This window comes from Cavia porcellus, unplaced genomic scaffold (genome assembly GCF_034190915.1).
Source record: "Cavia porcellus strain 051 isolate PalLab524CR breed Dunkin Hartley unplaced genomic scaffold, mCavPor4.1 scaffold_3, whole genome shotgun sequence".
Lineage (NCBI taxonomy): Eukaryota > Metazoa > Chordata > Mammalia > Rodentia > Caviidae > Cavia > Cavia porcellus.
The window spans coordinates 59,881,104-59,904,798 of NW_026947486.1; the positions used below are offsets into that span (position 1 = coordinate 59,881,104).

General features: G+C 34.9%; 1 protein-coding gene across 2 annotated transcripts in view; it reads right to left on the minus strand.

Annotated features, from left to right (window-relative positions):
• Window positions 1-305: 305 nt before the first annotated feature.
• The window catches only part of Pcdh19 (protocadherin 19), a 132,261-nt gene continuing 108,871 nt past the window's right edge, over window positions 306-23,695 (minus strand). For both annotated transcript variants that reach the window (XM_005004165.4, XM_003470961.5), the window contains exon 5: window positions 306-5,988. In XM_005004165.4, coding sequence (XP_005004222.1) covers window positions 5,390-5,988 — 599 coding nt within the window. In that variant the 3' untranslated portion in view covers window positions 306-5,389. The remainder of the gene's footprint in view (window positions 5,989-23,695) is intronic.

The following is a 23,695-nucleotide window of genomic DNA, read 5'->3' on the forward strand; positions in this document are numbered from 1 at the left end:
TAACACTCTTGTTCAAAATTCCACCCTAGAAAGTCTTTGCCATTTTGAATGTGGATGAGACCCCCTCTTTCTCACACAAAGGTACCGATAGGAATGGCAGGGAGAGGGGGTACTCAGCAGTGACTGTGACTGGAGCCTGATTGGAGGAAGGGATTCCTCTCAGTTGGAGAGTGGGGAGTTGTGTGAAATGGAAAAGATCTGAACATCAATGACCACATCAAAGTCTGATTACCTTCTAGATCTAAGAATTATCCTTATTCCAAGCCAACAAATATGCTCTGAAACACACTTCACCAGACACTTGATAATTTTTCCATAATATCATTTAATATTAAAATGCATTAAATTTTGAAGCAGAGAAAACACATTTAAGGGGGAAACAGAGAACCACCAGATAAAAAGTAACAATGTGGCAGATAATACCATTTAAAACATAACTGTAATAATTTAATAAAGCTGCTTTATCATCTTCATAAAATAGAGCTGTGATTCTTTTTTGTCTTTTTTTACAATGATTCAATCACTGTGAAAATGTACATAAAATACAGATCAGCATATACAACAATTTCATCTTCATATAATCAGCAACAGAAACTGTTCAATGAAACATACTGTACTTGTATCCATCTAAATTTCCACCCTGGTTTGACAGGTAAACAATAATAGTATCATCAGACTCATTCCCCTCACTAGAAAAGTGAAGGTATAGTAAGCCTTTTGCAACTAATACCTTAGCATTCAGACGGCACAAGAGGTATTTGTTGCTGAATTTCTAGCTTAAGCTAGTCTGGCTCTTGGTCATTAAAGTCAGTATCCTAGCCTTCCTCAGCTGAACGCCAGCCAGTGCAAGTGAAAGTCTACCTAACCAGTGCTGTAATGTTGTTGGCTGGTTTGTTTACTAAAGGTCATAGCAACTTGCAGTTAGTAACAAGGTCATCTTTAATTGCCAACACAGCTGAAGCAACAGTCAGCATCATCTGTTTTCCCTAATGACCTAGAATGCTTTCCAATCAAGATCGGGTGTTTGTGGGTTGTTCTTTACCAAGAGCCTCTTGCAATGTATATCTCAGACAAGGTGGTTTATTTTCTTTGTTTTATGAAAGCAACATGATTGTTATTTGAAATTAATTCACTTTTGCACAACAAGTGACCCACAGGCCAATTCCAGCCTCACGAGAAAACAAAGAGAGCTGCAACAACTTCATTAGGACAATGTGTTTTGCTCTGGAATATTTCATTATCAATATAAAGCCACCCGGTCCCAGCCCCACCCCCACACATCCCCTTTGAATATTACTTTGTTACATACTTAAACTAAAGAACAATATCTCAATACACTTCAGTGTCAGCAGATACAATTTGACTCATGAAATGACATTCTTAAATGTAATTTTACCAAGAAGGCAAACACTAGAACTGTATACAATGGACTTAAGAGCTCATTTATGCCAGATTTTCAAAGTCCATAAGAGTCTTATTACCCTGGGTAAAGAGCCAAGTGGACCAGACTTGTTAGGATGCCGTGGGGAGCATTCAACACCAAAATGATCCCCATGAAGTGGAATGTTAGCCAGAACTACTATATACAATAATAATCATTTTTGTTGTTGTTTTTACTTTGGATACTCAAATGAGCTATCCTTTTTATCCCTGCCTTTCCCCAAACTGTCCTTTGTCTTTGCTGCTTCAAGTAAACAACATTTTTTGTTTGATTTTCATATGAAAGGGCACAGAAAAAGGTCAACCAAATTCCCCTCAATCAGTTAATCACATGCTGAAGTGAAACTTATTGGGAAGATATAGTCTGGGTGGTTCCAGATTTCAGAGGGTTGTGTTTTATATAATATTTTTCATTAATGATCAGTGAGTCACCATGTGAGAGAATTTGTTTAAATGGACAACTTGGGTACCACTAGTTCTATTAGGCAGGTTAATTCTGGAGTAGTGATACTCAAAGTGTGGTCCTATCAGAATCACTTGGGAAACTTTAGATATGCACAGAATCAGGCCAGACCATTTGAATCAGAAACTCTAAGGAAAGAGTCTACCAAATTGAGTTTTAATAAGCCCCAAAATTTTGCTGATATCTGATTTTACTGGATTGGTGGACTCCATCCGCAGGTTTTGATGCAGAGAATTAGTATTTCTAAGAAGTTCCCAAGTGATTTTCTTGTTTGTGCTCCAGGGACTGCATTTTGAGAACCACTGCTCTGCAGGATCTGCAGGATCCCTTAGCTCATTACCTATGTCAGTAATAAGATGGACCACAATTTAGTCTAACAGATTTAAGAGGTCAGAGGATGTTGTCATTGTGAACCAGTTCATAAACTATTATATGCAAAAGATAATTTGATTCTTTTTTTTGTTGTATCATATATTTCCACAGTGGGGAAAGCAATCCACCAATGCAAACTAAACTCCTAATATTGCATGGAAAAGTTTATCTGCCCCACAGAATTGCTGAAAACAATTGATAGCAAAGTATGTCATGCTTCAAAACTATGAAACATTAGAATAAAAGGATTTAGAAATTAAACTTGTTCCCTGTTGTTTAAATGTGTTACATGTTAGAAGGAGGAAAATAAATAATGTTTGGCCCTTTGGCCCTTGTGGCTTTTCACTAGGCATGCTTAAAAGAAAAGTAAAAACATGAGCCAAAAGAAGATTTAGGATCCTTGCAGAAAGTTCTGATTTGCAAGTACTGCCTGTTTTTAAGATCAGCTTGTAAAGCCTTTCTAGAATTCACTTGTGCTTCTGGAAGGATGCATATATCAGACAATTGTAGAGGAAAATAAGATGTTTTTAATGGGAGAAAATCACTGAACATGATCAGTAAAGTTTTGGAAGCAAAAACAAACAAACAATCAAAAATCTTTGACTGCTCAATGAGAGCAAAGTATTTGGCGAAGGGAAAAAAAGATGAATCTACAACCTGCAACTCAATTTGGGGGGAAAACTGAAGAAAACGCAGTCAAAAAGCAAAATTAATGCCGTTGCTACTTTATTTTAAACTTGGCTGGTAAGAGACATGGCAGCCAGTGGCTCTTCTGGCTCAACAGCCACATAGCATTTAATGTATCTACTTTCCACAATCTTTCCAGCTCCCTCATTCCTACTGAGCATAGAATGAAATATGCCTGTAGAAAACTGTCTAATGTAACTTCAAAGTGACCTTGGGATGGTACTAATGACATAATAACAGGATGGATAATGGGTAAACAATCTAAATTCTATTGGCAGCTATCATAACTTAAAGGAGATTTTTTGTTGTTTGTCATTATTGGGTTAACCAAATAGTCATTTGTAAAGGGAAATACATACCTATCGTAGAATCTACTACCAAAATGAAATAAATCAGAAGTGTAGAAAAAAGTATGAGAATAAAATGATGCAAAATAAAGCTGTTATGGAAGTGCATTTCTAATTGTGTCAGTTTCAGAGGGAAATTTGCAGCCATACCAATATTTTGTATGAGGTAGTATTCAGCACTGAATAAGAAGTAAAAGTGGATTTGTAGCTTCATCACAGGTTCTTTTTTTCAGAAATGTTCTTTCTTACTAACCCCACCCAACTGTCTTACCACCCTCCCTCCCTCAATGCCCTTTCCCCTTCCATAAAAGAAAATATTCCTAGTATATAGATAAAGCTAGGAACTCAAGCAAAAATAACTAAAACATTGACAACAGCTGACATTATCTACATAAACTTAAGAAAACAAATTCTTCTGTAGTTTAGTGCTCTAACCTCCAGACCTTCTTTCTGGCAACCTTGAATTTCAAAACATGAAATGATTATGAAGAAAAGCTCAAAACATGTTTCTCTAGAAACTCATTTAAGGCAAAGGTAGAGCACATATGACATATTTTTTTATTATTAAATAATCAACCCTTAAGCTGCAAGAATACTATGTTGGCCAGTGAATATTAACAGAAAAAATGATAAATTAGGAGTTAGAAAAGTGTTAAAACAACAACAAAAAGAATGTTCAATTTATTAATTTAAAAAAGGTACACACACATTTTATAAGAATTACCTAAATCTAAAGGATTTTTGTTTTAATAGTTTCTCGTTCACATTTTAATCAAAAATATTAGTCATAAAAAGACAAATTCAAGTGTCTGAGTGTCTCCATTTAGAAGGCACAGTAAGTGGATTAGTGATGCTATTACCTCTTATCTGTCTTTTGTTAAATATACAGTGGGTACTACTTACTCTATCCTTATTTTTAAGCCTAAGATACAGAGCAATTTGGAGTTCTCAATTCCAGTCCATGAAGTATTTTACAGTCTAATTCCAATCATAATTGAGAAACACTGAATCAGGAAATATGTGACAAAAAGACGCTAATTTAGATCTCAAAATAGAATCAGTCATTTTAGGTTTTAGATGTTTGGAGAAAGGGAATTTCTAAGCTTGAAACCTGATAACTTCAAGAACAACTTTCCTATTCAGGGATTGAGATAAAGAAAAATGGATCTCATAAAACTTTCAGCACAGTATTTCTGACAACTGCCAATTAGATAGCAGCATATCCAAAAATGACTTTCTGAAACTATCTATCACAGAACCAGGCAGAAGACTGAAAGGCAGGAAAAATACTTTCCAAGATGATAAGCAATCACTACATGGTTTGATAAACCTGAATATCATCTAAGTACTCAACTAGGTGTGGTGTTGCTTACTCAATTGCTGTCTCAGTTTTTTGCACTTTGTGTTTGTCTGTACTTTGTTTTTAAAGAAAAGAAAAACACCAATCCTTAAAAGCCTTTTGCCATCACCACACACATAGCAATTTGCAATATCAAAAACAACAATAGCACAGCTAGCAAAAGGGTTCTTAAAGCAGGGGTGTCCACAGCAAAATAGCGGCAATGGAAACTACTTGAGCGTCAGAAACAACCTGTTGGGGGCTCGATTTTACATCACTGAATCAATGAATAGTACACAATATATGACCATTAACTTGTCTACACTACAAAAACAGTAGCGAGCTTATTAAATGTGTCCAGAGCTTTTTTTGTTTGATTTTTGCCTTTTTAAATGTAATCATCCACAAACAATGATAATTTATAAATTTGACATAGAAAAATATATAAATTCAAACACTTAATACATAATACTTTTCACAACTGAATTTATCTCTGTTTCCCCAACATCAAGGCCCCATGAACAACTCAAATCAAAGCTAATTTGCTCCAACTGAACACCCCTGCTGCCTGTTGAAACGAGAGGGACTGTTGCAGGATAATAGTCATTTATAAACAACACACTTAGGGAAAGCTCTGAAATACAGCCACTCAAGAACCAACGTTGGTAAGTAATTAAAATGAGCAGCTTCTGCATTTTTGCTAGCCAGCATGGTTTCTTTCTCTTCTTTCCCAAGATCGATTTAAAGAACAATATCCTTCAGACGCTTCACACTGGGGGACTCTTTGTCACGACCCTCCTTCAGAATAGTGCTGACCTCATGAATAACTTTTTCCCTGTCAGCTCCACGGGGCTCAGCTTCAGAAGGACGAGAAGGGCCATTGTTGACATTACTGATGTACTGCTCCATATCACGGGTTGGAGGAGCTAGAGCAACCATGTAAGACACAGAAGGCTTGGTGGGCAGAGGACTCTTGAGATGGAGAGGAGAGGTGACTGGGCTAATAGCCTCACAACCATTGCCTGCCTCCCGGATAGCACTGTTGACCTTGGGACTGCAGATGGTCACATCAACAGTCCTCTTGCTTTTTAAGGTGGGCCTCTCCTCAGCCGGCTGATCATTGACATCTTTCCCAAAGGTTGCAAAAGTACGTTTGGTGGGGCCACAGTCATCATAAGCTTCAACATCAGCAGCAGTAGCTTCAATGGACAGCGCAATGATGTTCCTCACATGCTCAGGGGACTTGGAGCGGGTGGGCATGGGGTTCCGGGGCATCCAGCACCTGTCAGAGTGACCAAGAATCCGGCATTCTTCCCTGCAATGAAATCCTTCATTCTGATCTGTTTGGAGAAAAGAAAACATAATTTCATCAGCTTTTCCTGAGAATCACTGTTACTCTCCAGTGTTCTGGTTTCTTAGGAATCCACAGGTCTTTCTGGTGAAACAGTACTTTTAGATCATCCTAATTGCCTTTTAGGATAAATGTAAAAGGATTGGATTTTGAAAGGGGTATAGATCATCTCCTATATACTCCCTTTTAAACATTGTTTTTGCTGTTTCCACCGCTGATGAAACAAAAAACTTTAGGGGAAACATGTTGTGATGAAAAAATATATTTTAAAAAAGTTTATCCTAACTGTCAAGGTGCTGAGCATCAACATTTTTATCAACATTTCCCACTAAAAATCACTTGTGTTTGAAACTGGATTTAGCAGAAAAGGGAGTGGAGGCAGGACAGGGAAATCAATAGTCAATTCATCTAAGAAAATATGAACATTTTTTGAGAAGCAGCACTGCCAACTAATGTTCTACCTTACCTATAACCAATACAATATTGGTCTTTGAAAACTCAATCATTTCTTTTTGAGCAACAGTTCTACCAGCCAATCAGCTCACTATACCATTTCTATAACTGGATTTCCCATCAGAAGAAATATGCTGAAGCCTCTTTCTTCTAGTGAGCCCATAACTTCACTTTGTTCCTATGTACACACACTCGTATGTTGAGCATCACTTAATTAGCTCCAGTTAGCCATCATTTGCTGTCTTTCTCATCTGCAGTCATATGGAAAACAGTATGGAAGTTTTTGAAAACATAAAAAAATCAACCATATATTCCAGCTATAAAAGGAAATGAAAGGAAATGAAATTGGTATACCAAAGAGATAATCCATGTTCATGTTAATTCCATGTTCATTTCAGCTCTATTCACAATAGACATGATACAGAATCAGCCCAATTGCCTAATAATAAATGAACGGGTAAAGACAACTATACATATATCTGTATTATAAATATAGATATATACATATATCCATAAAGAAAATTTGAAAGCCTATCATTTGAAGTAAAATGAATGCAACTAGAGGACATTAGGCTAACTGAAATAATCTAGAAACAGAGACAAGTACCACATGTTATCTTTCATAGGTGAAGGATACAAAAGATCTCAAAACATAAGAGTAGACAGTCACTAGAAACTTAGAAGATTGAGTTGGAAGATAAGGGAAATTAGATGTACACTTAGATAGAAGGCATAATTTCTAATTTCTAGCAATAAGGTGATTACAGAAGACATAATCCATTTTATACTTGAGAAGAACTAGAATAGTGGAAACCAAAGGTCTAAACATAAAGAAATAATGAGATTTAAAAAAAGGTTAGTTACCATAGTTTTAACAGTACCTGTTGGGATATATGTATTTAAACATAACATTGTACCCTAGAAGTATTTACAATCCATTACATGTTAATTATAAATAAAAAATAGGAATGCTTCATGGACTACTTTAAATTTATCATAAAATATATCAATGGCTAGAATTCATAATTATTGACATGACAACCTTTTCTCTTTCCAGGTCAGGTTCATTAAAGATTAAGCCTTCCATCTGGCTGTCACAGGGTCTTTCTACACAGACTACTTCAAAGCATGAAACTATGATGAATTTCTGCTTGTGCATCTGAAAACTGTTAACTCCAATGGGCAATTTATAGCTATCATTTTCCACATCCATTTACATTTAAGTTACAATCTTGCAGGAAGGATGGTCCAATGAAAAATTTCATCGCATTACAAAATGCATCAAACTATGAACAACCTAACATTTATAGAAATTCTTGGGGCAGGACTGGGGGAAGTGAGACTAGTAGAAGAGGAAGTAATAATAAAAATATATGCATGTGAGTACTTAAATATATACATATACATATATATACATATATGTGTGTGTATATATGGAGAGAGAGAGAGAGAGAGAGAGGACAACCTCAAAAAACTTTGGAAATATATGCTAAGACTGCTTTTTACAGGGAGGGAGAAGACTGCAATTCAAAATCTTGCCTAAAATCAGTCTGTATGTGACACACCTGCCTGGTATACTTGTTTTTCTACTTCTAGCATTTTCCATTTACTTCTGAAATTGTTTTTACAAAGTAGAAAGCTATGAGAGCAAGACAATTCTCTGCTGCATTCACAAAAGGCTTTTTGGTGAAGGGAAGGGCACTAAAAATAGTTGAGTTTATTGTTTACCTCAACATTTAGAGAAAACAAATTAGAAACAGTTAACTGTGAAGGAACTAATCTGAACTGAGTCTAGATCTGAACACAACTCTGGACATGGTCCCTGTTCTTATTTAGGTTATTTTAAAAGTCAACTAAAGATAAGATCCCTTCTGTATACGTGGACACAATTTAGCTTTAAAATATAAATTTTATACCCCTTTTCAATGCTAGGGAATGAGACACTTACAATTTTCAGAGTTGGATCCTGATAATTAATTACCTTTATCCTCAAAATACCTTCTAGATTAAAACAACAATAATTCTGCAAACACTAGTGCAGTTTCACTGGAGGGCTATATGGCCACATCTGCGAAACAAAAGATTTGTAAAAGCCATTTCTCTGCCTCTTCCCTGCAAACTCTCAGTGCCACCATACAATATCCTATTAATTAAACAAACATACATATACCCCTAAAAGTCCTAAAATGTGAAAGTATGGGATACATGTTTGGATATACCTAAGGACTACGTACTTTTTGCAGGGCCAGATAATTCAAGAGCTGAACCACCCTCAATAAGTTTCATTTAAATTTAATTTCCTGCTAAGATTCTTCTTATGAAACTATTTATGATTTGATATTTTGCTAAATTAAATGTAAAATTATTGACAAATTTAAGTATAGTAAAATGTAAGATTCTAAAATTCATACATAGTTTTAGAAATTCAAACACAAAATACACAAATGAATGAATGTGTTTTAAATTCATAAATACAAACAAACAGAGTTGACTGATGAATTTAAAAACTGGTCTTTCCTGCTTATAAAATTGAAGCCAGGATTTGCAAAACATGAAAATATATATGAAAAAAGAGCATATATATCTAGAAAAAGACATAAATTTTGAGGTCAGAGAAATCTTCAGCTCAAAACAGATCTATTTATTTTAGATCATAGAAAAATACAGAGAAAAAATAAAGCTTCTTCAATCTAGAAATTAATCATAAGTATTTTTCAGGAAGTGGAGCAGAATTTGTGATTAGATATGTTGGTGAGAGAATTCTAAAACGGTTGGCAATAAATACATAAATAAATAAACCTTGTGTAAAATCTTAAAAACATCAGTCTTGTGAAGGCATGAAGGTATAAGAGGCAATGACAACTAAGTCAGGAAGTAATTCTAGAAAACAGTGATCACATCATCTCTGGATTTGCTAAAACTTTCTAATTCCTAATGGAAGAAAGGAGCTAAGAGGCTGTTTGTTTTGTATAGATATCCAGTCACAACAGACGTGTTCAATAATGGTAGAAGTTCTTTACTTTGGTTCAGATCTTTGGGGTATTAACCAAAAGATCCTAATGATCAGAGACCAAACACCAGCATTAAAATAGTTCAAGATTGCATGTATGAGAGCAATGTGTTCGGGGTGCAGGAAGAGAAAAGTGAGTGCCTCATGCTGGAACTGGAAGGAGACCACCAAGAAGCCAACTAGCCAGTCTTTCTGGTAAGCCATGCAAGCCATGTGGGATCCAAGAAGAAAAAAAGTAAATAGCATCTTCTGTGAGCCTACTAGCACGCAAGCTAAGAATCAAACATCACCCTCCACCACCCTCACCCCGTAAGCAACCGACTGGATCCAAAGACAGGCTGACTTGATATCAACTAAAGTACAAAAATCAACTAATGCTTGCATTGTTTGATTGCTTTTGCAGGCCTGGGGCTAGTGGTATGAGCATCTATTGGGAGGATGACAGTAAACAATGTAGCACATGTAAGGAATTCCCTTCTGTCTTTTCTTTGAAATCCAAAATTGTTCTCACTGTTTTGTTTTGTTCTGATTGTTTTGCTTTATTTAATGTCCTGTTTTGATTAGTTTTATTGTTTTTTGCTTTGATTTTGTTATGCCTGATGGAATGGACAGCTATTGTGAATATAACAAGATATACTATGGTAATTACTGTTGTTTTCCTAGTATCCTGCTTTGAAGTTCTGTAACAATATTACTACTTTGTTTTGATTGGCTTTGTTCTATTTTGTTTTGTTGGATTTTATTACCTTTAAAATTTTAAAAAAGAGCAATGTGTTACCTATTCAGAAGTTATCTGTAGGCAATAAAGTAGAAAGAAAGCGTTAAAGTGAATTCCATTTCCAGAAAGCTCAAGTAGTTTGCTATTTCTAAGTAGCAGCAGTAACACAACCTACAAGTGATGCATAAATCAGAAAATCTTCCTAGACTACACTCTTATGCATCCACTTAGCTTAATCTTCATTAGCACAAAACAAAACAAACTATGACCAAAACAGGGCTAATTTTTGTGAGAGAGAATGGAAGGTATTGTGACAAAGATTATGAAAAAATTAAGTGATAGCTAAGCATGGTGGTACATGCTTGTAATCCCAGTACACTAGCAGGCTGAGGCAGGAAGATTTCTAGTTGCAGGAAATTTAGCAATTAGAAAGCCAGTCTCGAAATTGAAAAAAAATTAAAATTAAAATTAAAAACTTAGTATGTAGGTCAATGTGGAAGCACTGAGTTGAATCCCCTAAAGTTTAAAAACAAAACAAAAATAAGTGTTTTTGTAATTAGGCACATGTGTCTAATTAAGAAAATATAATTGTTGAGAAATACTTCCCTTGAATTATATCCCATTCATCTGAAGAAGAAATAATTGCCTACCAAGTATCTTTATCTTTTTACATTATAAACATAGCTGTCTATTAGAAATGGGAATGTGCTGAGTCTTCAAAAACCTCTATTTCTTGGTCTTTTTTCCAGACACAGATGACCATGCAACTAAGACTGAATGATTATTATGAAGGAAAGATGTCAAGCAAACTCCTTTTTAAAAGGAAGCTTACTTAGTTAGGAGATTATTTTGTTTTCTTTCTTTCTGATTTTTCTAGTCTAGAATAGCCACAAGATACATTTTACTACCAGTGTGGCAATCCTGATTATGGAAGCCACATTCCTGGGTGGCTGAAATGAAAGATGTAAGAGCCACTGGATATTAATATATAGAACCACCTTACCAGATGTGAATTTCTTTTAGGCAAGGGCAAAAAATATACCTCCCTCCTGTTTACACAATTTATTTCTTTTCTTTAGTAGGAGACAGAGTTTTTAGTACCAAAAACAAAACACAATAGATGATGGATACATTATCATGGTAGTCCCAACTTTTTTTTCACTGCCTCAAGGAGCCCTTCCTTGATCTTTTTAAGGAGGATAGACCTCATAGCATCTCTATAGTAATCATGACACTTGTAACTACTTGTTTGAAGACTCGATCTTTTGCTAAATTTTAAACCCTAAATAAGCAAAGATTACATTTGTCTTATTTCTCCCCCTACCAACTGCACTAGGTTTCAAAGATTTTGCCAAAGAGTAAATAATAATATTTTAACTTAATTGAAAGAAAAAAGTGAAGATATAACAAAGAATCTTTAATCAATATGCCAGGCACAGTGGAAACTGGTAAATGCCTACATTTTAAAAAAATACATTACATTAAATGACACATTGGAATTAATCTTCCCTCAAATTACTCCTCTCATGGTGAATACATTTATTCTATCATTCTTATCACTTTCTGAGGCAGTTCTGGAGATCTTCCTTGGTGAATGTGACTGCCTCAGTGTCCTAAATCAATACAAAATAGTTACCCTTCCTGACCATTTTAGCTTTAGGGGACAGCTAGAAGTACTGTACCAGACTGGGTGAGTGAGATGGATGAGGACACATGGTAATGTTTTGATACACCTGCCGTTTTATTGGAAGGCATTGGGCAGAAACATTAACATACTTTTTTTTTTTAATCACACCTCCAAAGACACTAATGACAAGACTTCCACAATGGTTCAGAAAGTAGCAAAGGCTAGTCCTTCACTCCTTCTTCTCAGGCACTCTTCCTGTACTGTTTCCCAGTAGTCATGAATTAAGCTGCTTTGTTTTGCCATAAACTTCTGTAATAATATGTCTGCCTTGGAGCCAGCCGATCACAGACTGAAACCTATCATCGGTATTACTGCTGCTAGTGTTATCCTTTCTGAGTGGTACTAGAAATCAAGCCTGCAGAATAAGTTTGGATCGTAAGAGAATATTCAAATAACCAAACCCAAAAATACATCACAGAGATCCAGAATGTAACTAAAGGGTTCTGCACAGCAGTGACAAGAGTTTTTCTATCCTAATTGATCTTCAACCAGTAGTAGAAATACAACAGAAACCTTGAAAAGGTAAGACAAAAATATGCCTCTAAAAACATTAACTCCCCAAAAGCTAATCTCACAGGTAATGACGTAGAGAAAGTTGCAGGTAAAGAGCTAAAAAGCCAATAGGGGCTGGGGATTTAGCTCAGCATCATAAGCACCTGCCTTACAAGCAGGCAGTCGTGAGTTCAATCCCTGGTACCAATAAAAAGGAAAAACACAAAAAATAAAAAAATAAAAAGCCAATAGGTCAAAATGTTTGAAGAGATCAGAGAAGAAACATGTAAACCAATTAGTAATATGTTTTTCAAGCTTAAAGATTTAGAAAAACAAGTAAATTACAGAATTAATGAATATTCAGTGAGTTTCAAATGAAACAATGGTGTTGAGTAAGAAAACAGAATAATACAATATGACCAATCATCGAGATAAAAAATTAGAAATTATGGGAAGAAATCAAACAGAAACTTTGGAGATAAAAGTTCAATGGAATCATGAGTGATAGATTTTTCAAACATGAATACAGTGTCAGAAGTTAAAGGCAAAGCTGATGTAAGAGATCATGCACTCAGTGTTATTCTAAAAAGCAAGACACCATGGAAGCTGAACCAAAAGTTGTTACATGATTCAAAAATGCAACTTTATAATTATAAGAATAAAGAAAAACTAGAAGATGACTCAACAGGTACAAAAAAATAGTTAATGATACCATAGGAAAGTTTCCAAATTTAGGTAGATAACGTAATATATAGTAAATGAGACATAATTTTCAGTGATAACTCTCAATGTCTATGATCTTAACTCCTCAATCAACAAATAGATTAGATCAAAAAACAGAATTTGGCCAGATACTTTCTGCAAGAGATACACTTCTGCCATAAGCAAAACACAGACTGAAAGCAAGAGATTAGAAAATGATCCTCCCAGCAAGCAAACTCTGAAATCACCAGCAATACTGTTCAAAACAAAAAGTGAACTTAAGCCAAAATATACCAGAAAAGACAAAGAAGGTCATTACTTAGTGGTAAAGAGAACAATTCAGTATAAAGACTAACAACTGTAATATATGCATTTACCAAATGTGACTATGTCCAACTAAATAAAGCTAAGATTACCAGAAATATAGGGACGTTTAGGCACCAGTACAATCACAAAACTAGAATTCAATAACACATTCTTGAAAATAGGTCAAACATACAAAAAATAGTATCAGAGTTAAACAACACCATCAAAGGAACTTAACAGACATCTATAAAATTTTTCATCTAAAAAAAATAGAATCTATATTTCTCAGCACCACATGGAACTTTTTTAAAGATCAACCATGTCCTAGGCTGTAAAATATGTCTATAAATGTTGGAGGGTAGCTCAGTGGTAGAGTACTTGCTTAACCTGCAGCAGGTTCTGTGTTCAATCCCCAGCACTCCTCCACAAAACATGTCTATATAAAAGAAAATAACTAAAAGAATTCCTTGCATACTTGTAGATTATAGAGGAATGGAACTAGAAGTCAATTGCAAAAGAAGCCACAGAAACTATGCAAAACATAGAGATTCATATATTATTGAAAATGACTCACAGATGAAATTAGGGAATAAATAAAATACCTAGAACCAAATAACAATGGAAAAATAACATACCAAAACCTATGAGACACAATGAAAGCAGTCCTAAAAGGAAAGTTTATTAGCTGTGAATGCACACATTGAAAGAATAGAATGATCCCAAATGAAAAACCTATTGATGCATCACAAGGTCATAGAAAAGCAACAAAAGTAAAAATCCAAAACTACTACAAGAAATGAAATTATAAATATCACAGAAGAAATTAATGAAGTTGATAGAAAAACAATGTGAGGGAACAATGAGACAGAGTTGGTTCTTTGAAAGAATAAAAAAAGACCAATAAACCCTTAGCCTAACTTACCAAAATGCAAAGAAAAAATCTGTATCAAATTAAAAAGGTGAAATCAGAGTAGACATCACTGAAATCCAGAAGATTATAAGAAAATATTTTGAAAACTTATATTCCAATAAATTGGAAAAACTACTAGAAATGAAGAAATTCAAACATACATATGAATTACAAGAAGACATAAAATCATGAATAGACGAATAACAGGAAATTGATTGAACCAGTAACAAAACTCCTATCAATTAAGAAAAGCCCAAGACCTGATAAATTCACCATAAAATTCTATCTAACTTCAGGAAAGATCTAATGTCAATACTCCTCAAACTCTTCCATGAAACTGAAAGAGAACTAGCACTGCCAAACTCGTTCCTGGAAGCTGACATTAATACTAAAATCAGACAAGGACTTAAAAGAAGTAGGAGGAGAAGAAGGGGAGAAGAAAAGGAAGAAAACTAAAGGCCTATCACCTTAAAGACCATAGATGAAAAAATTCTCAACAAGATATTAATAAATATAGTGCAAGAAATTATTAAAAAGATCACACATCATGACAAAGTGGACGTTATCCCAACAATACAAGGATGATTCAACACATGTGAACCAATAATTGTAATACATTACATACACAGAAGCAAAGAAAACTCGCATGATCATCTCAATAGGTGGAGAAAAATTCTTTGACAAAATCCAACATCGTTTTGATAAAATAAAACCTGACAAATGGATATAAATGGTTTTTAAATTAAATGGATAAATGCCATTAATGACCAACTCCCAACATCATCCTTTATGAAGAAAACTTGAAAAAATTTGCTCTAAAATCGGGAATAAGATGAGGATGTCTTTCTCACTGCTCTTGTTCAATATAGTGTTCTAAACTTTAGGTGGAGTCGTCAGACAAGAGAAAAGAAAAAAAAAAAAAAAAAGGAATATGTGTGAGAAGAAAGAAGTCAAACGATCCTCAACTGCAAATGACATGGTCCTTTACATAGAAAACAAAAAAGCTCTGTGATTTCAGAATAAATAAACAAATTCAATAAAGTAGCAAGATATCAAATCAATACAGAAAAATCAATACTATTCTTATATACTAACAAAGGACGTATTGAAAATGAAATCAGCAAAACAATCTCATTCATAGTACCTTCAAAAAATTACATAAAATCTAATCAAGGAAATAAAGGACCTTTATAATGAAACTATAGTACTTTGGAAACAGATACAGATAAGAAAACTAGAAAATGGAAAAAATAAACTGGAAAAATGTATCTTGTTCCTAGATAGACACAATCAGAAATGTCAAAATGGCCTTTAGATTTAATGCAACCCAAAAACAAAATACCTACAGCAATCTTCATATAACTAGAAAAATCAATGCTAAAATTTACACAGAACCAAAAGAGATCCAGAAAAACCAAAGCCATACAGAAAGTTCAAGAGCAAAGTTGGAAGCATCGTTATATTAGAAAACTACACTGATAAAATATCACGGTACTATTACAAAAATAGCCACGTTGATTAGACTAGAGGAAGAGAATTAAAGATGGGAAGGGGTAGAAGTGGTGGCTGTGGTGGAGGACTGTTATGGTGGTATGGTCATGTTACTCCAGTATTACTTGAACAAGGAGAGAGATCACAAATACTCATGAAACCGAATCACCATCACGAAGCACTTGAAGGTGCTCCATATCCAGCAACCTTGCCCTGTCCTCTAATGGTTCTTTCTGTCTCTTGTCTTGACTGTCTCCTGCTGCCCTTCAGAGACTCCACAAACAGATGTCAATCCGTGATCCCAGAAGCCTGCTTACCATTGAGGGTCTTTTGGAATCCAGCCTCTTCTTTGCCTTTCATAATGTGTGATGTTGGCATCCCCATTAAAGGAAACATGTTTAACTTCAAAAACAATAAAATATGGAGGGACAATCCAGACAACTTCAGCCTACCATGGAGAAAAGACAGATGATAGGAAATAGGAGGTAGTCTCCATTGAGATGGTAAGAAGATAAGGGTAGTCTCCACCGAAATGGGAGGGAGGAGGTGAAGTTGTGTAGTACAAATAGTCAAATAGTATCAAGTTTGAGGGTATAGGCAACTACTTTGCAGGCAATAAGATTCACTAAGATGCCCATTCTGGTTTGACTATTGTCTCCTTTGGAAGTCCTGTAATGTTTACAATGCCTAGGTTTTATTGGTCTTGTTCTTTACTGTTTTGTCCAACTTTATAATATCTAATGAGATAGAAAATTCTTTTTAAGGAAACAAGAGACAACGTTGATAACCATTGTCGATAACCTTGTACTCTGTTCTACATCATGTGCTATGTCTATCCTTGGTTTTGACTGACAGCTTTGTTTTGCCATATTTGACTGTATTCTCTCCCCCCAAAAAAAGTAATAAGAACTAAGGAGTAATAAAATCCAAAATGTGTAAATTTTGTTGTAAAAAAGAGAGGGAAAAAAAGAGCTCTAACGGATATAACAGCAAGTGTGTTTAGGGGTGTCAAATAGCTGACTATATTAATGTTTTTGGATCAATGAACACAGCTGTTTGCAATCTCTCTGTTTGAATGTCCACTTTGTATTCTTTGACACTGTGATTTGAGCAACTATTTTCAAGATGATAATATGTAATCTATTAACAGGTGATTTCTTACTGTTATGTTTTTTTTTTGTAGTTCTGTATTACGTTTACCCTTACACCGCTTTGTTTTGTTTTGTGTTTTTCTCTTTTTCCTCTTAAATAAATTTTAAAAATAAATAAATAAATAAATAAATGTGAAATATATATGCACAAATTTCCTAAATCAATATATTCCTTATTTATTATAATTACACACTAAAAAACTGTAAAATAGCTAAATTTGGCAAGAAAAATTGGATGTGTGTTTAAAGCAACAGATTGTGTTTCTTTATGTGGATTAATGGTGATGTGTCATTTACTGTAATAATTTTTAAAAATTAAATATTCATCATATATTTTGATCGCTCCGTGTATATTATCTAGGAGAAACAGTATATTAAACTACAAAGTAAACTTTGTTACTTGTGTCTATATGTCTCCACAAAGTCTCATGTGCTCATAGGTGAGGCTTTTCAGAGGTGGCTAGATATAAGGTGCCTGGTATTAGGATCAAGGATGTGATGTCATTCATGGTTCAATTCTAAGATTAAGCCTAGATAGGCTATCAGGGACAAAAAGAGAGTCACTGCTTATTGCTTGTCACTTGTCACTTGCTTCTTGCTGCTTGCTATTGTCTGCCCTGCTTTGGCATGAACTGTCTCTCCTCTGTGATGTCCCTCTGCCATGCCACCCAGCCTGGAGCCAGCTGAATATGGGCTGAAACCTACACAAATTGTGAGCTACAATAAAATCTCTCCTTTTTAATTCTTGGTGTTGGGTTTTTTGCCTTGGCAGTGAGAAAAGTAACTAAGATAGTTGCTTTGACAGAGGCAATAAAATAAATGTAGAACTTAAAACAATAGTCAAGTGTCAAGTGCCTCAAGGTAATTTTCTGGGCACTATACGCAGATTTTTAAAATGATTTAGTATGACCTGATGTCCAGTTGGAAAGACATTTATTTCTACCTGGAAGTTCGATATCTTAACAATAGTTAACATGGCCTTATTGTGATAAATTAACAACAATAAACAGAAAAATCTAGTCGATAAAAATGAAATGTGCTTTTCAAATATCAAGCACTGTTTCTAGACACCAAAAAAGTTAATTCCTAGAAACTGTAATCTAGTATGTGACTTCTATTTAGCCTTTTAGACCCACTGCAGGTGCTTTTTCTGCAAAACTATTAAAATACAAGCGGCAATACTATTTCTGTAATCTAATACACTAGGGAATTGCAAAAGGAAAGAATTATCCAGGGTTGGTTACAGCATGACAAGTTTTGGCATCTGTCAAACGATGCTACTTAGGTACTTCAAATGTCTGTCAAAGTTCTGGCATCCTATCCCTCCTGCTTGTTGTAGCCAGTCTATGGTGAAAAGAACATTGCATATGATATTATAAACAGCTATATGTATCTTTTTCATTGCCTTCTTTCCTTTTTCTTAGAATTTTTTCCATTTTTCTTCCTCCCCAGTGCTTTCTTCATTTACCATTAATATTAGCTCATATGAATTGCACAAATTAATAGGTTTCACTGTGACATTTCCATACCTGCATATACTGTATGCTCTAATTGTATCTGATGTTCCCTAGGCTCCCAATCATGAAGCAGCCATTTCCATAGTGCTACACTCAAAGACAGCAAGCAGGAGGGGTAGGATGCCAGAACTTTGACAGACATTTGAAGTACCTATGCAGTTGTTTGGTAGACTCCAAAACTTGTGATGCTATAACCAGCCCTTATAATACACATAAACTCTATCTTTTCATTTGTCTATAATACATTAAGAAATGTCTACAAAAATAAGAGACTCAATTACTAAATTGAGATCATCAGATTTTTATTTGGTCATTTAGCAGAGTCCACAGTGAAATGGACACAAAAAGCACAGTTCTATAAGATATAAAAAACTAGATATGCCCAGTAGAATTTCACAGGAAGGGCAAGAGATGGAGAATGGGTGTGGAGACAAAGTTTCTAAAGCCAGCAAAGAGATATTGCCAAGACAGAGAGGACAGAGACAAAAAGCAAGCCTAAAAAACCATTGCTTGACATTTGCTGGGTGTTTGACTAAACAGCAGGAATTCATTACTATTTAGTTTAAATTTGCGATAGAAATTGTGACTGGAAAAACTGATGACTAAAAAACTGATGAACCTCCACTTTGTCCTAAACCATTTGATAGATCACCATTAGTTAGCAAGTGCCACCCAATATTTGGTTTCTCTCCTAATTCATAGTCCATACACTTGAAATTCACTTACTCTTGGTGCAACATAAAAATAGATATAAAGATGCCCCTTTCAGAATTCAAAGCAATTGAATTATCTTCATTGGGATCTTCAGTGCTGGGCTGGTTGGGACAAAAGTAAAATATATCAAAACACAGGTGCTTGAGAATTTAATATTTATAATAGATGATAGCATGGATTGTATAGTCATATAATTTAGGTTGCAATTTGATCAATCACAATATTTCCTGGAGTTTTCATTTTTGTACTATGAGCTTGATTCAATTCAATTCATAAAGAAGAGATTTCAAAATGGGCATACGTATAAATCATTTTTACTGTTATGTGGGAGCAAGGAAATGAAGCAAAAGGATGCCTGGAAAATTGAAACTGAAAAATAGGAATTGCTGAGGGTGACTGAGATAAGCAGAAATTGACTAGACAGGAAACTTGTATTTTGGCATCTGGGATGGAGAAAATCATGTGACAACGTGCTGCACTTCATTTAGATGCTTAGAAGTCATTTGGAAAAGCATCTTTATAAGTAAATTATAAGATGACACAGAAGACCATTGAACTATTTCCTAAAATGAGAGACGCTGAAATACTGCAACTCCTGAGCAACCTGAGACAGTTTTCAACAGCTGTATCCTAAGATCTTGACATAATTAAGTTCTTTAGCCTTTTCAGTCAGGCAGCTATAACACCTAGTCAACTCTCTGCAGAATTGGAACCAATTGTTTGACTTTGTGTAGATTAAAAACTGTCAGATCATTTCACGCATTCTATGCATAGTTATGCTACTAGGAAGACAGTTTTCTGGATCATGCATACAAGTAGCTCTGAATGTAAAGTTATCTGCAACTTGGTTTTACTCTTTCTTAGAAAATAAGCACTTCATTGGCTTGGGAAACAAACACATTTACGATGGCTTGGTGTCTGAGACAACACGTAGCAAGGGCAGTACATATGTTGGTACAGTGAACAAGAGTAGGTGAAAAATCTTCCCTCTTTAAATGAACATTTAATGTTGGAGAGAAAATGTGGTGATCTCCTTTATATGAACTAATACTTCCTGGACACTCAGTTTTGTAGAACAGCAAGACAATACATAAATCAATAAAAAAAAAAAACACTGCAACTGTAACTTTTAGATTTCTTAAAGCTCTTTGAATATCAGCTTGTTTGTAGAACTGATTGTGGAAGGTCAAAAATAGCATTAATGGGCTGGGGGTGTACTTCAGTGATATTGCACTTGCCTAGCATGCACAAGGACCTGAGTTTAATTCAAAGTATCGCAAAAAAGAAAATAAAAGGAGAGAAAACATCATTAATAATTCTCCAGTCAATTTTTCCTCATTTAAAAAATTAAATGTTGTATAAACATGTTGATTGCACCATATTTTTCCAATGATTCAAAGGGAAAGTGTGTTCTGTTTTCAGATGAAAAGTAATCACTAGAAACAGTCACTTGAAGCAAATGAGAATGTTAGGGGAATTAATATCTGTTAGCTACCTAAAAGAGGCTATTTGCCAATCACAGAAGCCTGGTAGAAAAGTCTTGATGTTTCAGTGTAACTTCAGCAACCATCTGGAATATTGCAGTATGATGACACTACTTCTGGGTACAGCAAATAGAATAATCATTTTTAAAAATCATTTCAAATATCTTCCTGCAAGAAAATGCATTTAACAGCAGTTTTAATTCTTCATTGCAACAAAGAAAAGCTTAGTTCTAGGCTAATTAAAACTAAATTGATTGCCTTAGAGCAATATATTCAAAGAAAAGCTATTCAAATATCACTTTTCCATGTTAATTTTTTTTTCAAGAGATAGATATATCTTGGATGGAAGCGCTGAATGGATGATGGAGATAAAGGTGATTGCTGCGGTTTAAATCTAAAACAACCCTCAAAAGTCTCATGTGTTTGGAGGTTGGGCTTTGTTGAAAGGGGAAGACCAATATAAAAGGCACCTGAAAGGGCATATTCTTGCCCTGCACTCCTCTTATGTGTCTCTGTTTCCTTCCTATGAGCAACTCTAGTCTTCATGTCTTTCCACCAAGCTGTGTGTCTCGGAATCAGCCAATTTTGGATAAGCCCACTGAAACCTGTGAGCATAATAAACCTCTCTTCTTTGAGTTGCAGGTACTGGGGATTCTGTCACAGCAATGGGAGAATGACTAATATGATAATGAAAGGTATACAAACTGGTAGGGAAAAGAATAGCTATAGCAATAGAAGAAGAGGAAAAGGCAGCCCAACTCATTAAATCCTTGTTTGCAAAGCCAGGTAGCAATCAACTTAAAGTAAAATGCAAATGTGTTACTAGGAATGCAGTTCTAACATTTGTCCCAGAATTTGTTAATAACAGTTGTGAATAATAAAGAGTAAAATTAAAGGAATCAAATGTCACCTTCTATATTTATCATTATATTTCATGGATAATATTATTTCTTTTTTTTTGCTCTTTTTATTAAAATACATAGAATTATTCTTTTTTAGTTGTTCATTTAAGATTCTAGGAGGGAATTCAGAAAAAAATCAATTAACCTATTCTTTGAAGAACCTTGATAATTTGAAGTCACCCTACATTTGTCCCAATGCACTTATTAGAAATAAATCGTCATTTGTAACATTAGCACATAGATGCTCCAGTATGATCTCTTGGCCTCCTACTTGTCTCATTCTTCTTTGATGGAGAAGACAGCTTCTGTGTGTGAAGTATCAGGGAATTCTTAGACACTAGTTGGGCCCAAAAGAGAAAGAATTTTCTGGGTTGGATTAAATGTGTGCCTATAGGAGTGACAGAAGTTTTTTCTGGTTAAAATGATCTGCATTAATCCACTGACACAGCTCTGGAAAAAATCTGTGTAAGATGCATGGTAAACATGGGTCATGGTCACAATACACATATTCATTCTCTGTCTGTCTGTCTGTCTGTCTCTGTCTCTGTCTGTCTGTCTCTGTCTGTCTCTGTCTCTCTCTCTCTGTCTCTCTGTCTCTCTCTGTCTCTCTCTCTGTCTCTGTCTCCCTCTGTCTCTCTCTCTCTCTCTCTCTCTCTCTCTCTCTCTCTCTCTCTCCCCCCTCTGTCTCTCATTACCACCACTACCATTAGCCCTTATCACCATTAACATTCATTTTATTAACAAATTAAAACAATGGAACAAATCAAAAGGTTACTCAAAATGGGGCAATAAAGGGAAATACTATGCCCATCTATAGAAAATGTATCTTTGGAATAACCTCTTTTTCCAAGACATTGCATCTCCTGAACTCTATTTTCATTGCATTTGCTTTTTCTGGTTAAAGTTTCAATTTTTTATGACTGGGTCTGTGAAATGCAGAGCAAATGAACAAATGCCATGCTGTGACAGAAGGCCTGAGAAATCTTGTTCTGTGTATGGAAAACAAGACAGCACAGAGTTTGAACATTAGAAGCTTCATGGAAGCCTGTGTGATTTTCATTCTCTGAGATTCCAATTTGGCAGCTACATGAAGGAGAATGCATACTTGTTTAATATTAGATGTTGAAGTCTATCATAAAAATAATACTTAAGAGTAAATTGAAATTATTAATTAAAGAAAAAGCTTCTTTGGCCCTGGACATTTTTATCCCCTTAATTCCACTTAGCAATCTCTTCTCATTGCTTTTATCAGTTAGTGAACAGCAAATAACCTCCTTATCCTAATGGCCCTGGGAGAGAGGAAAGAAAGGAAGAAAAATATTGGAATGAAGAGTGTAGGAAAGATGCAGAACATTTCAAAACCTCTTACCTAGTGTTCAAAGAGATCTCTGCTATTAATCACACTCATGCTGGAACACACACTTATACACACACACACACACACACACACACACACAGTCTCTATACAGAATTGTAATGCTGACATAGCTTCCTGAATGAAATGCTTATAGAATAGTAACAAAGACATTAAAAAATGGTTTTCTCCTCGTGGAGAATCTTTGTTCCTCTTCAGCCAGAGTTTTGCAAACTGAAAAGTTTATGCTTTTAACATCCTGTTGCCCATTCCAGTATAGGAGTTTGGTGGTATTTAAACAAAGAAAACACTAATGAGTAATGATTTTTACGGAAACAGGAGAGGAAAATGAACAGTTTGAAATGAATCTAATTCTTTGTGTGATAGCTAATTAAAAGAAGCATCTGAACACAGGGCTTGAGAAGCATTTTTGTACTGTTTAACAGACTGAAAGCTTTTTTCAGTGACAGCTTTTTATTTCTGGTGTGCATTACCATCAATAACAGCCTTCCCTCTGATCATGAGCGCTTTGAGAGGAAATAAAGGTTGATATAAGAGTTTCTGTTTCTCCTGTACCACTCAACTAAACACAGACTACCCAGACTAATTTTTTAGTACAAACAACTTTAACTTTAAAAAGTAAAACAAATCATAATCTTACAATATGACAGAAATTACTTAGGGATTTTGGGGGTTTTCTGTTTGTTTTGACATCGTGATTGGTTTATTTTTTTTTTATTTTAAAGAGATTAAAAGAAAAGAAGACATAACAAAGCAGATCAGATCAGAACAGTTCAAGTAACAC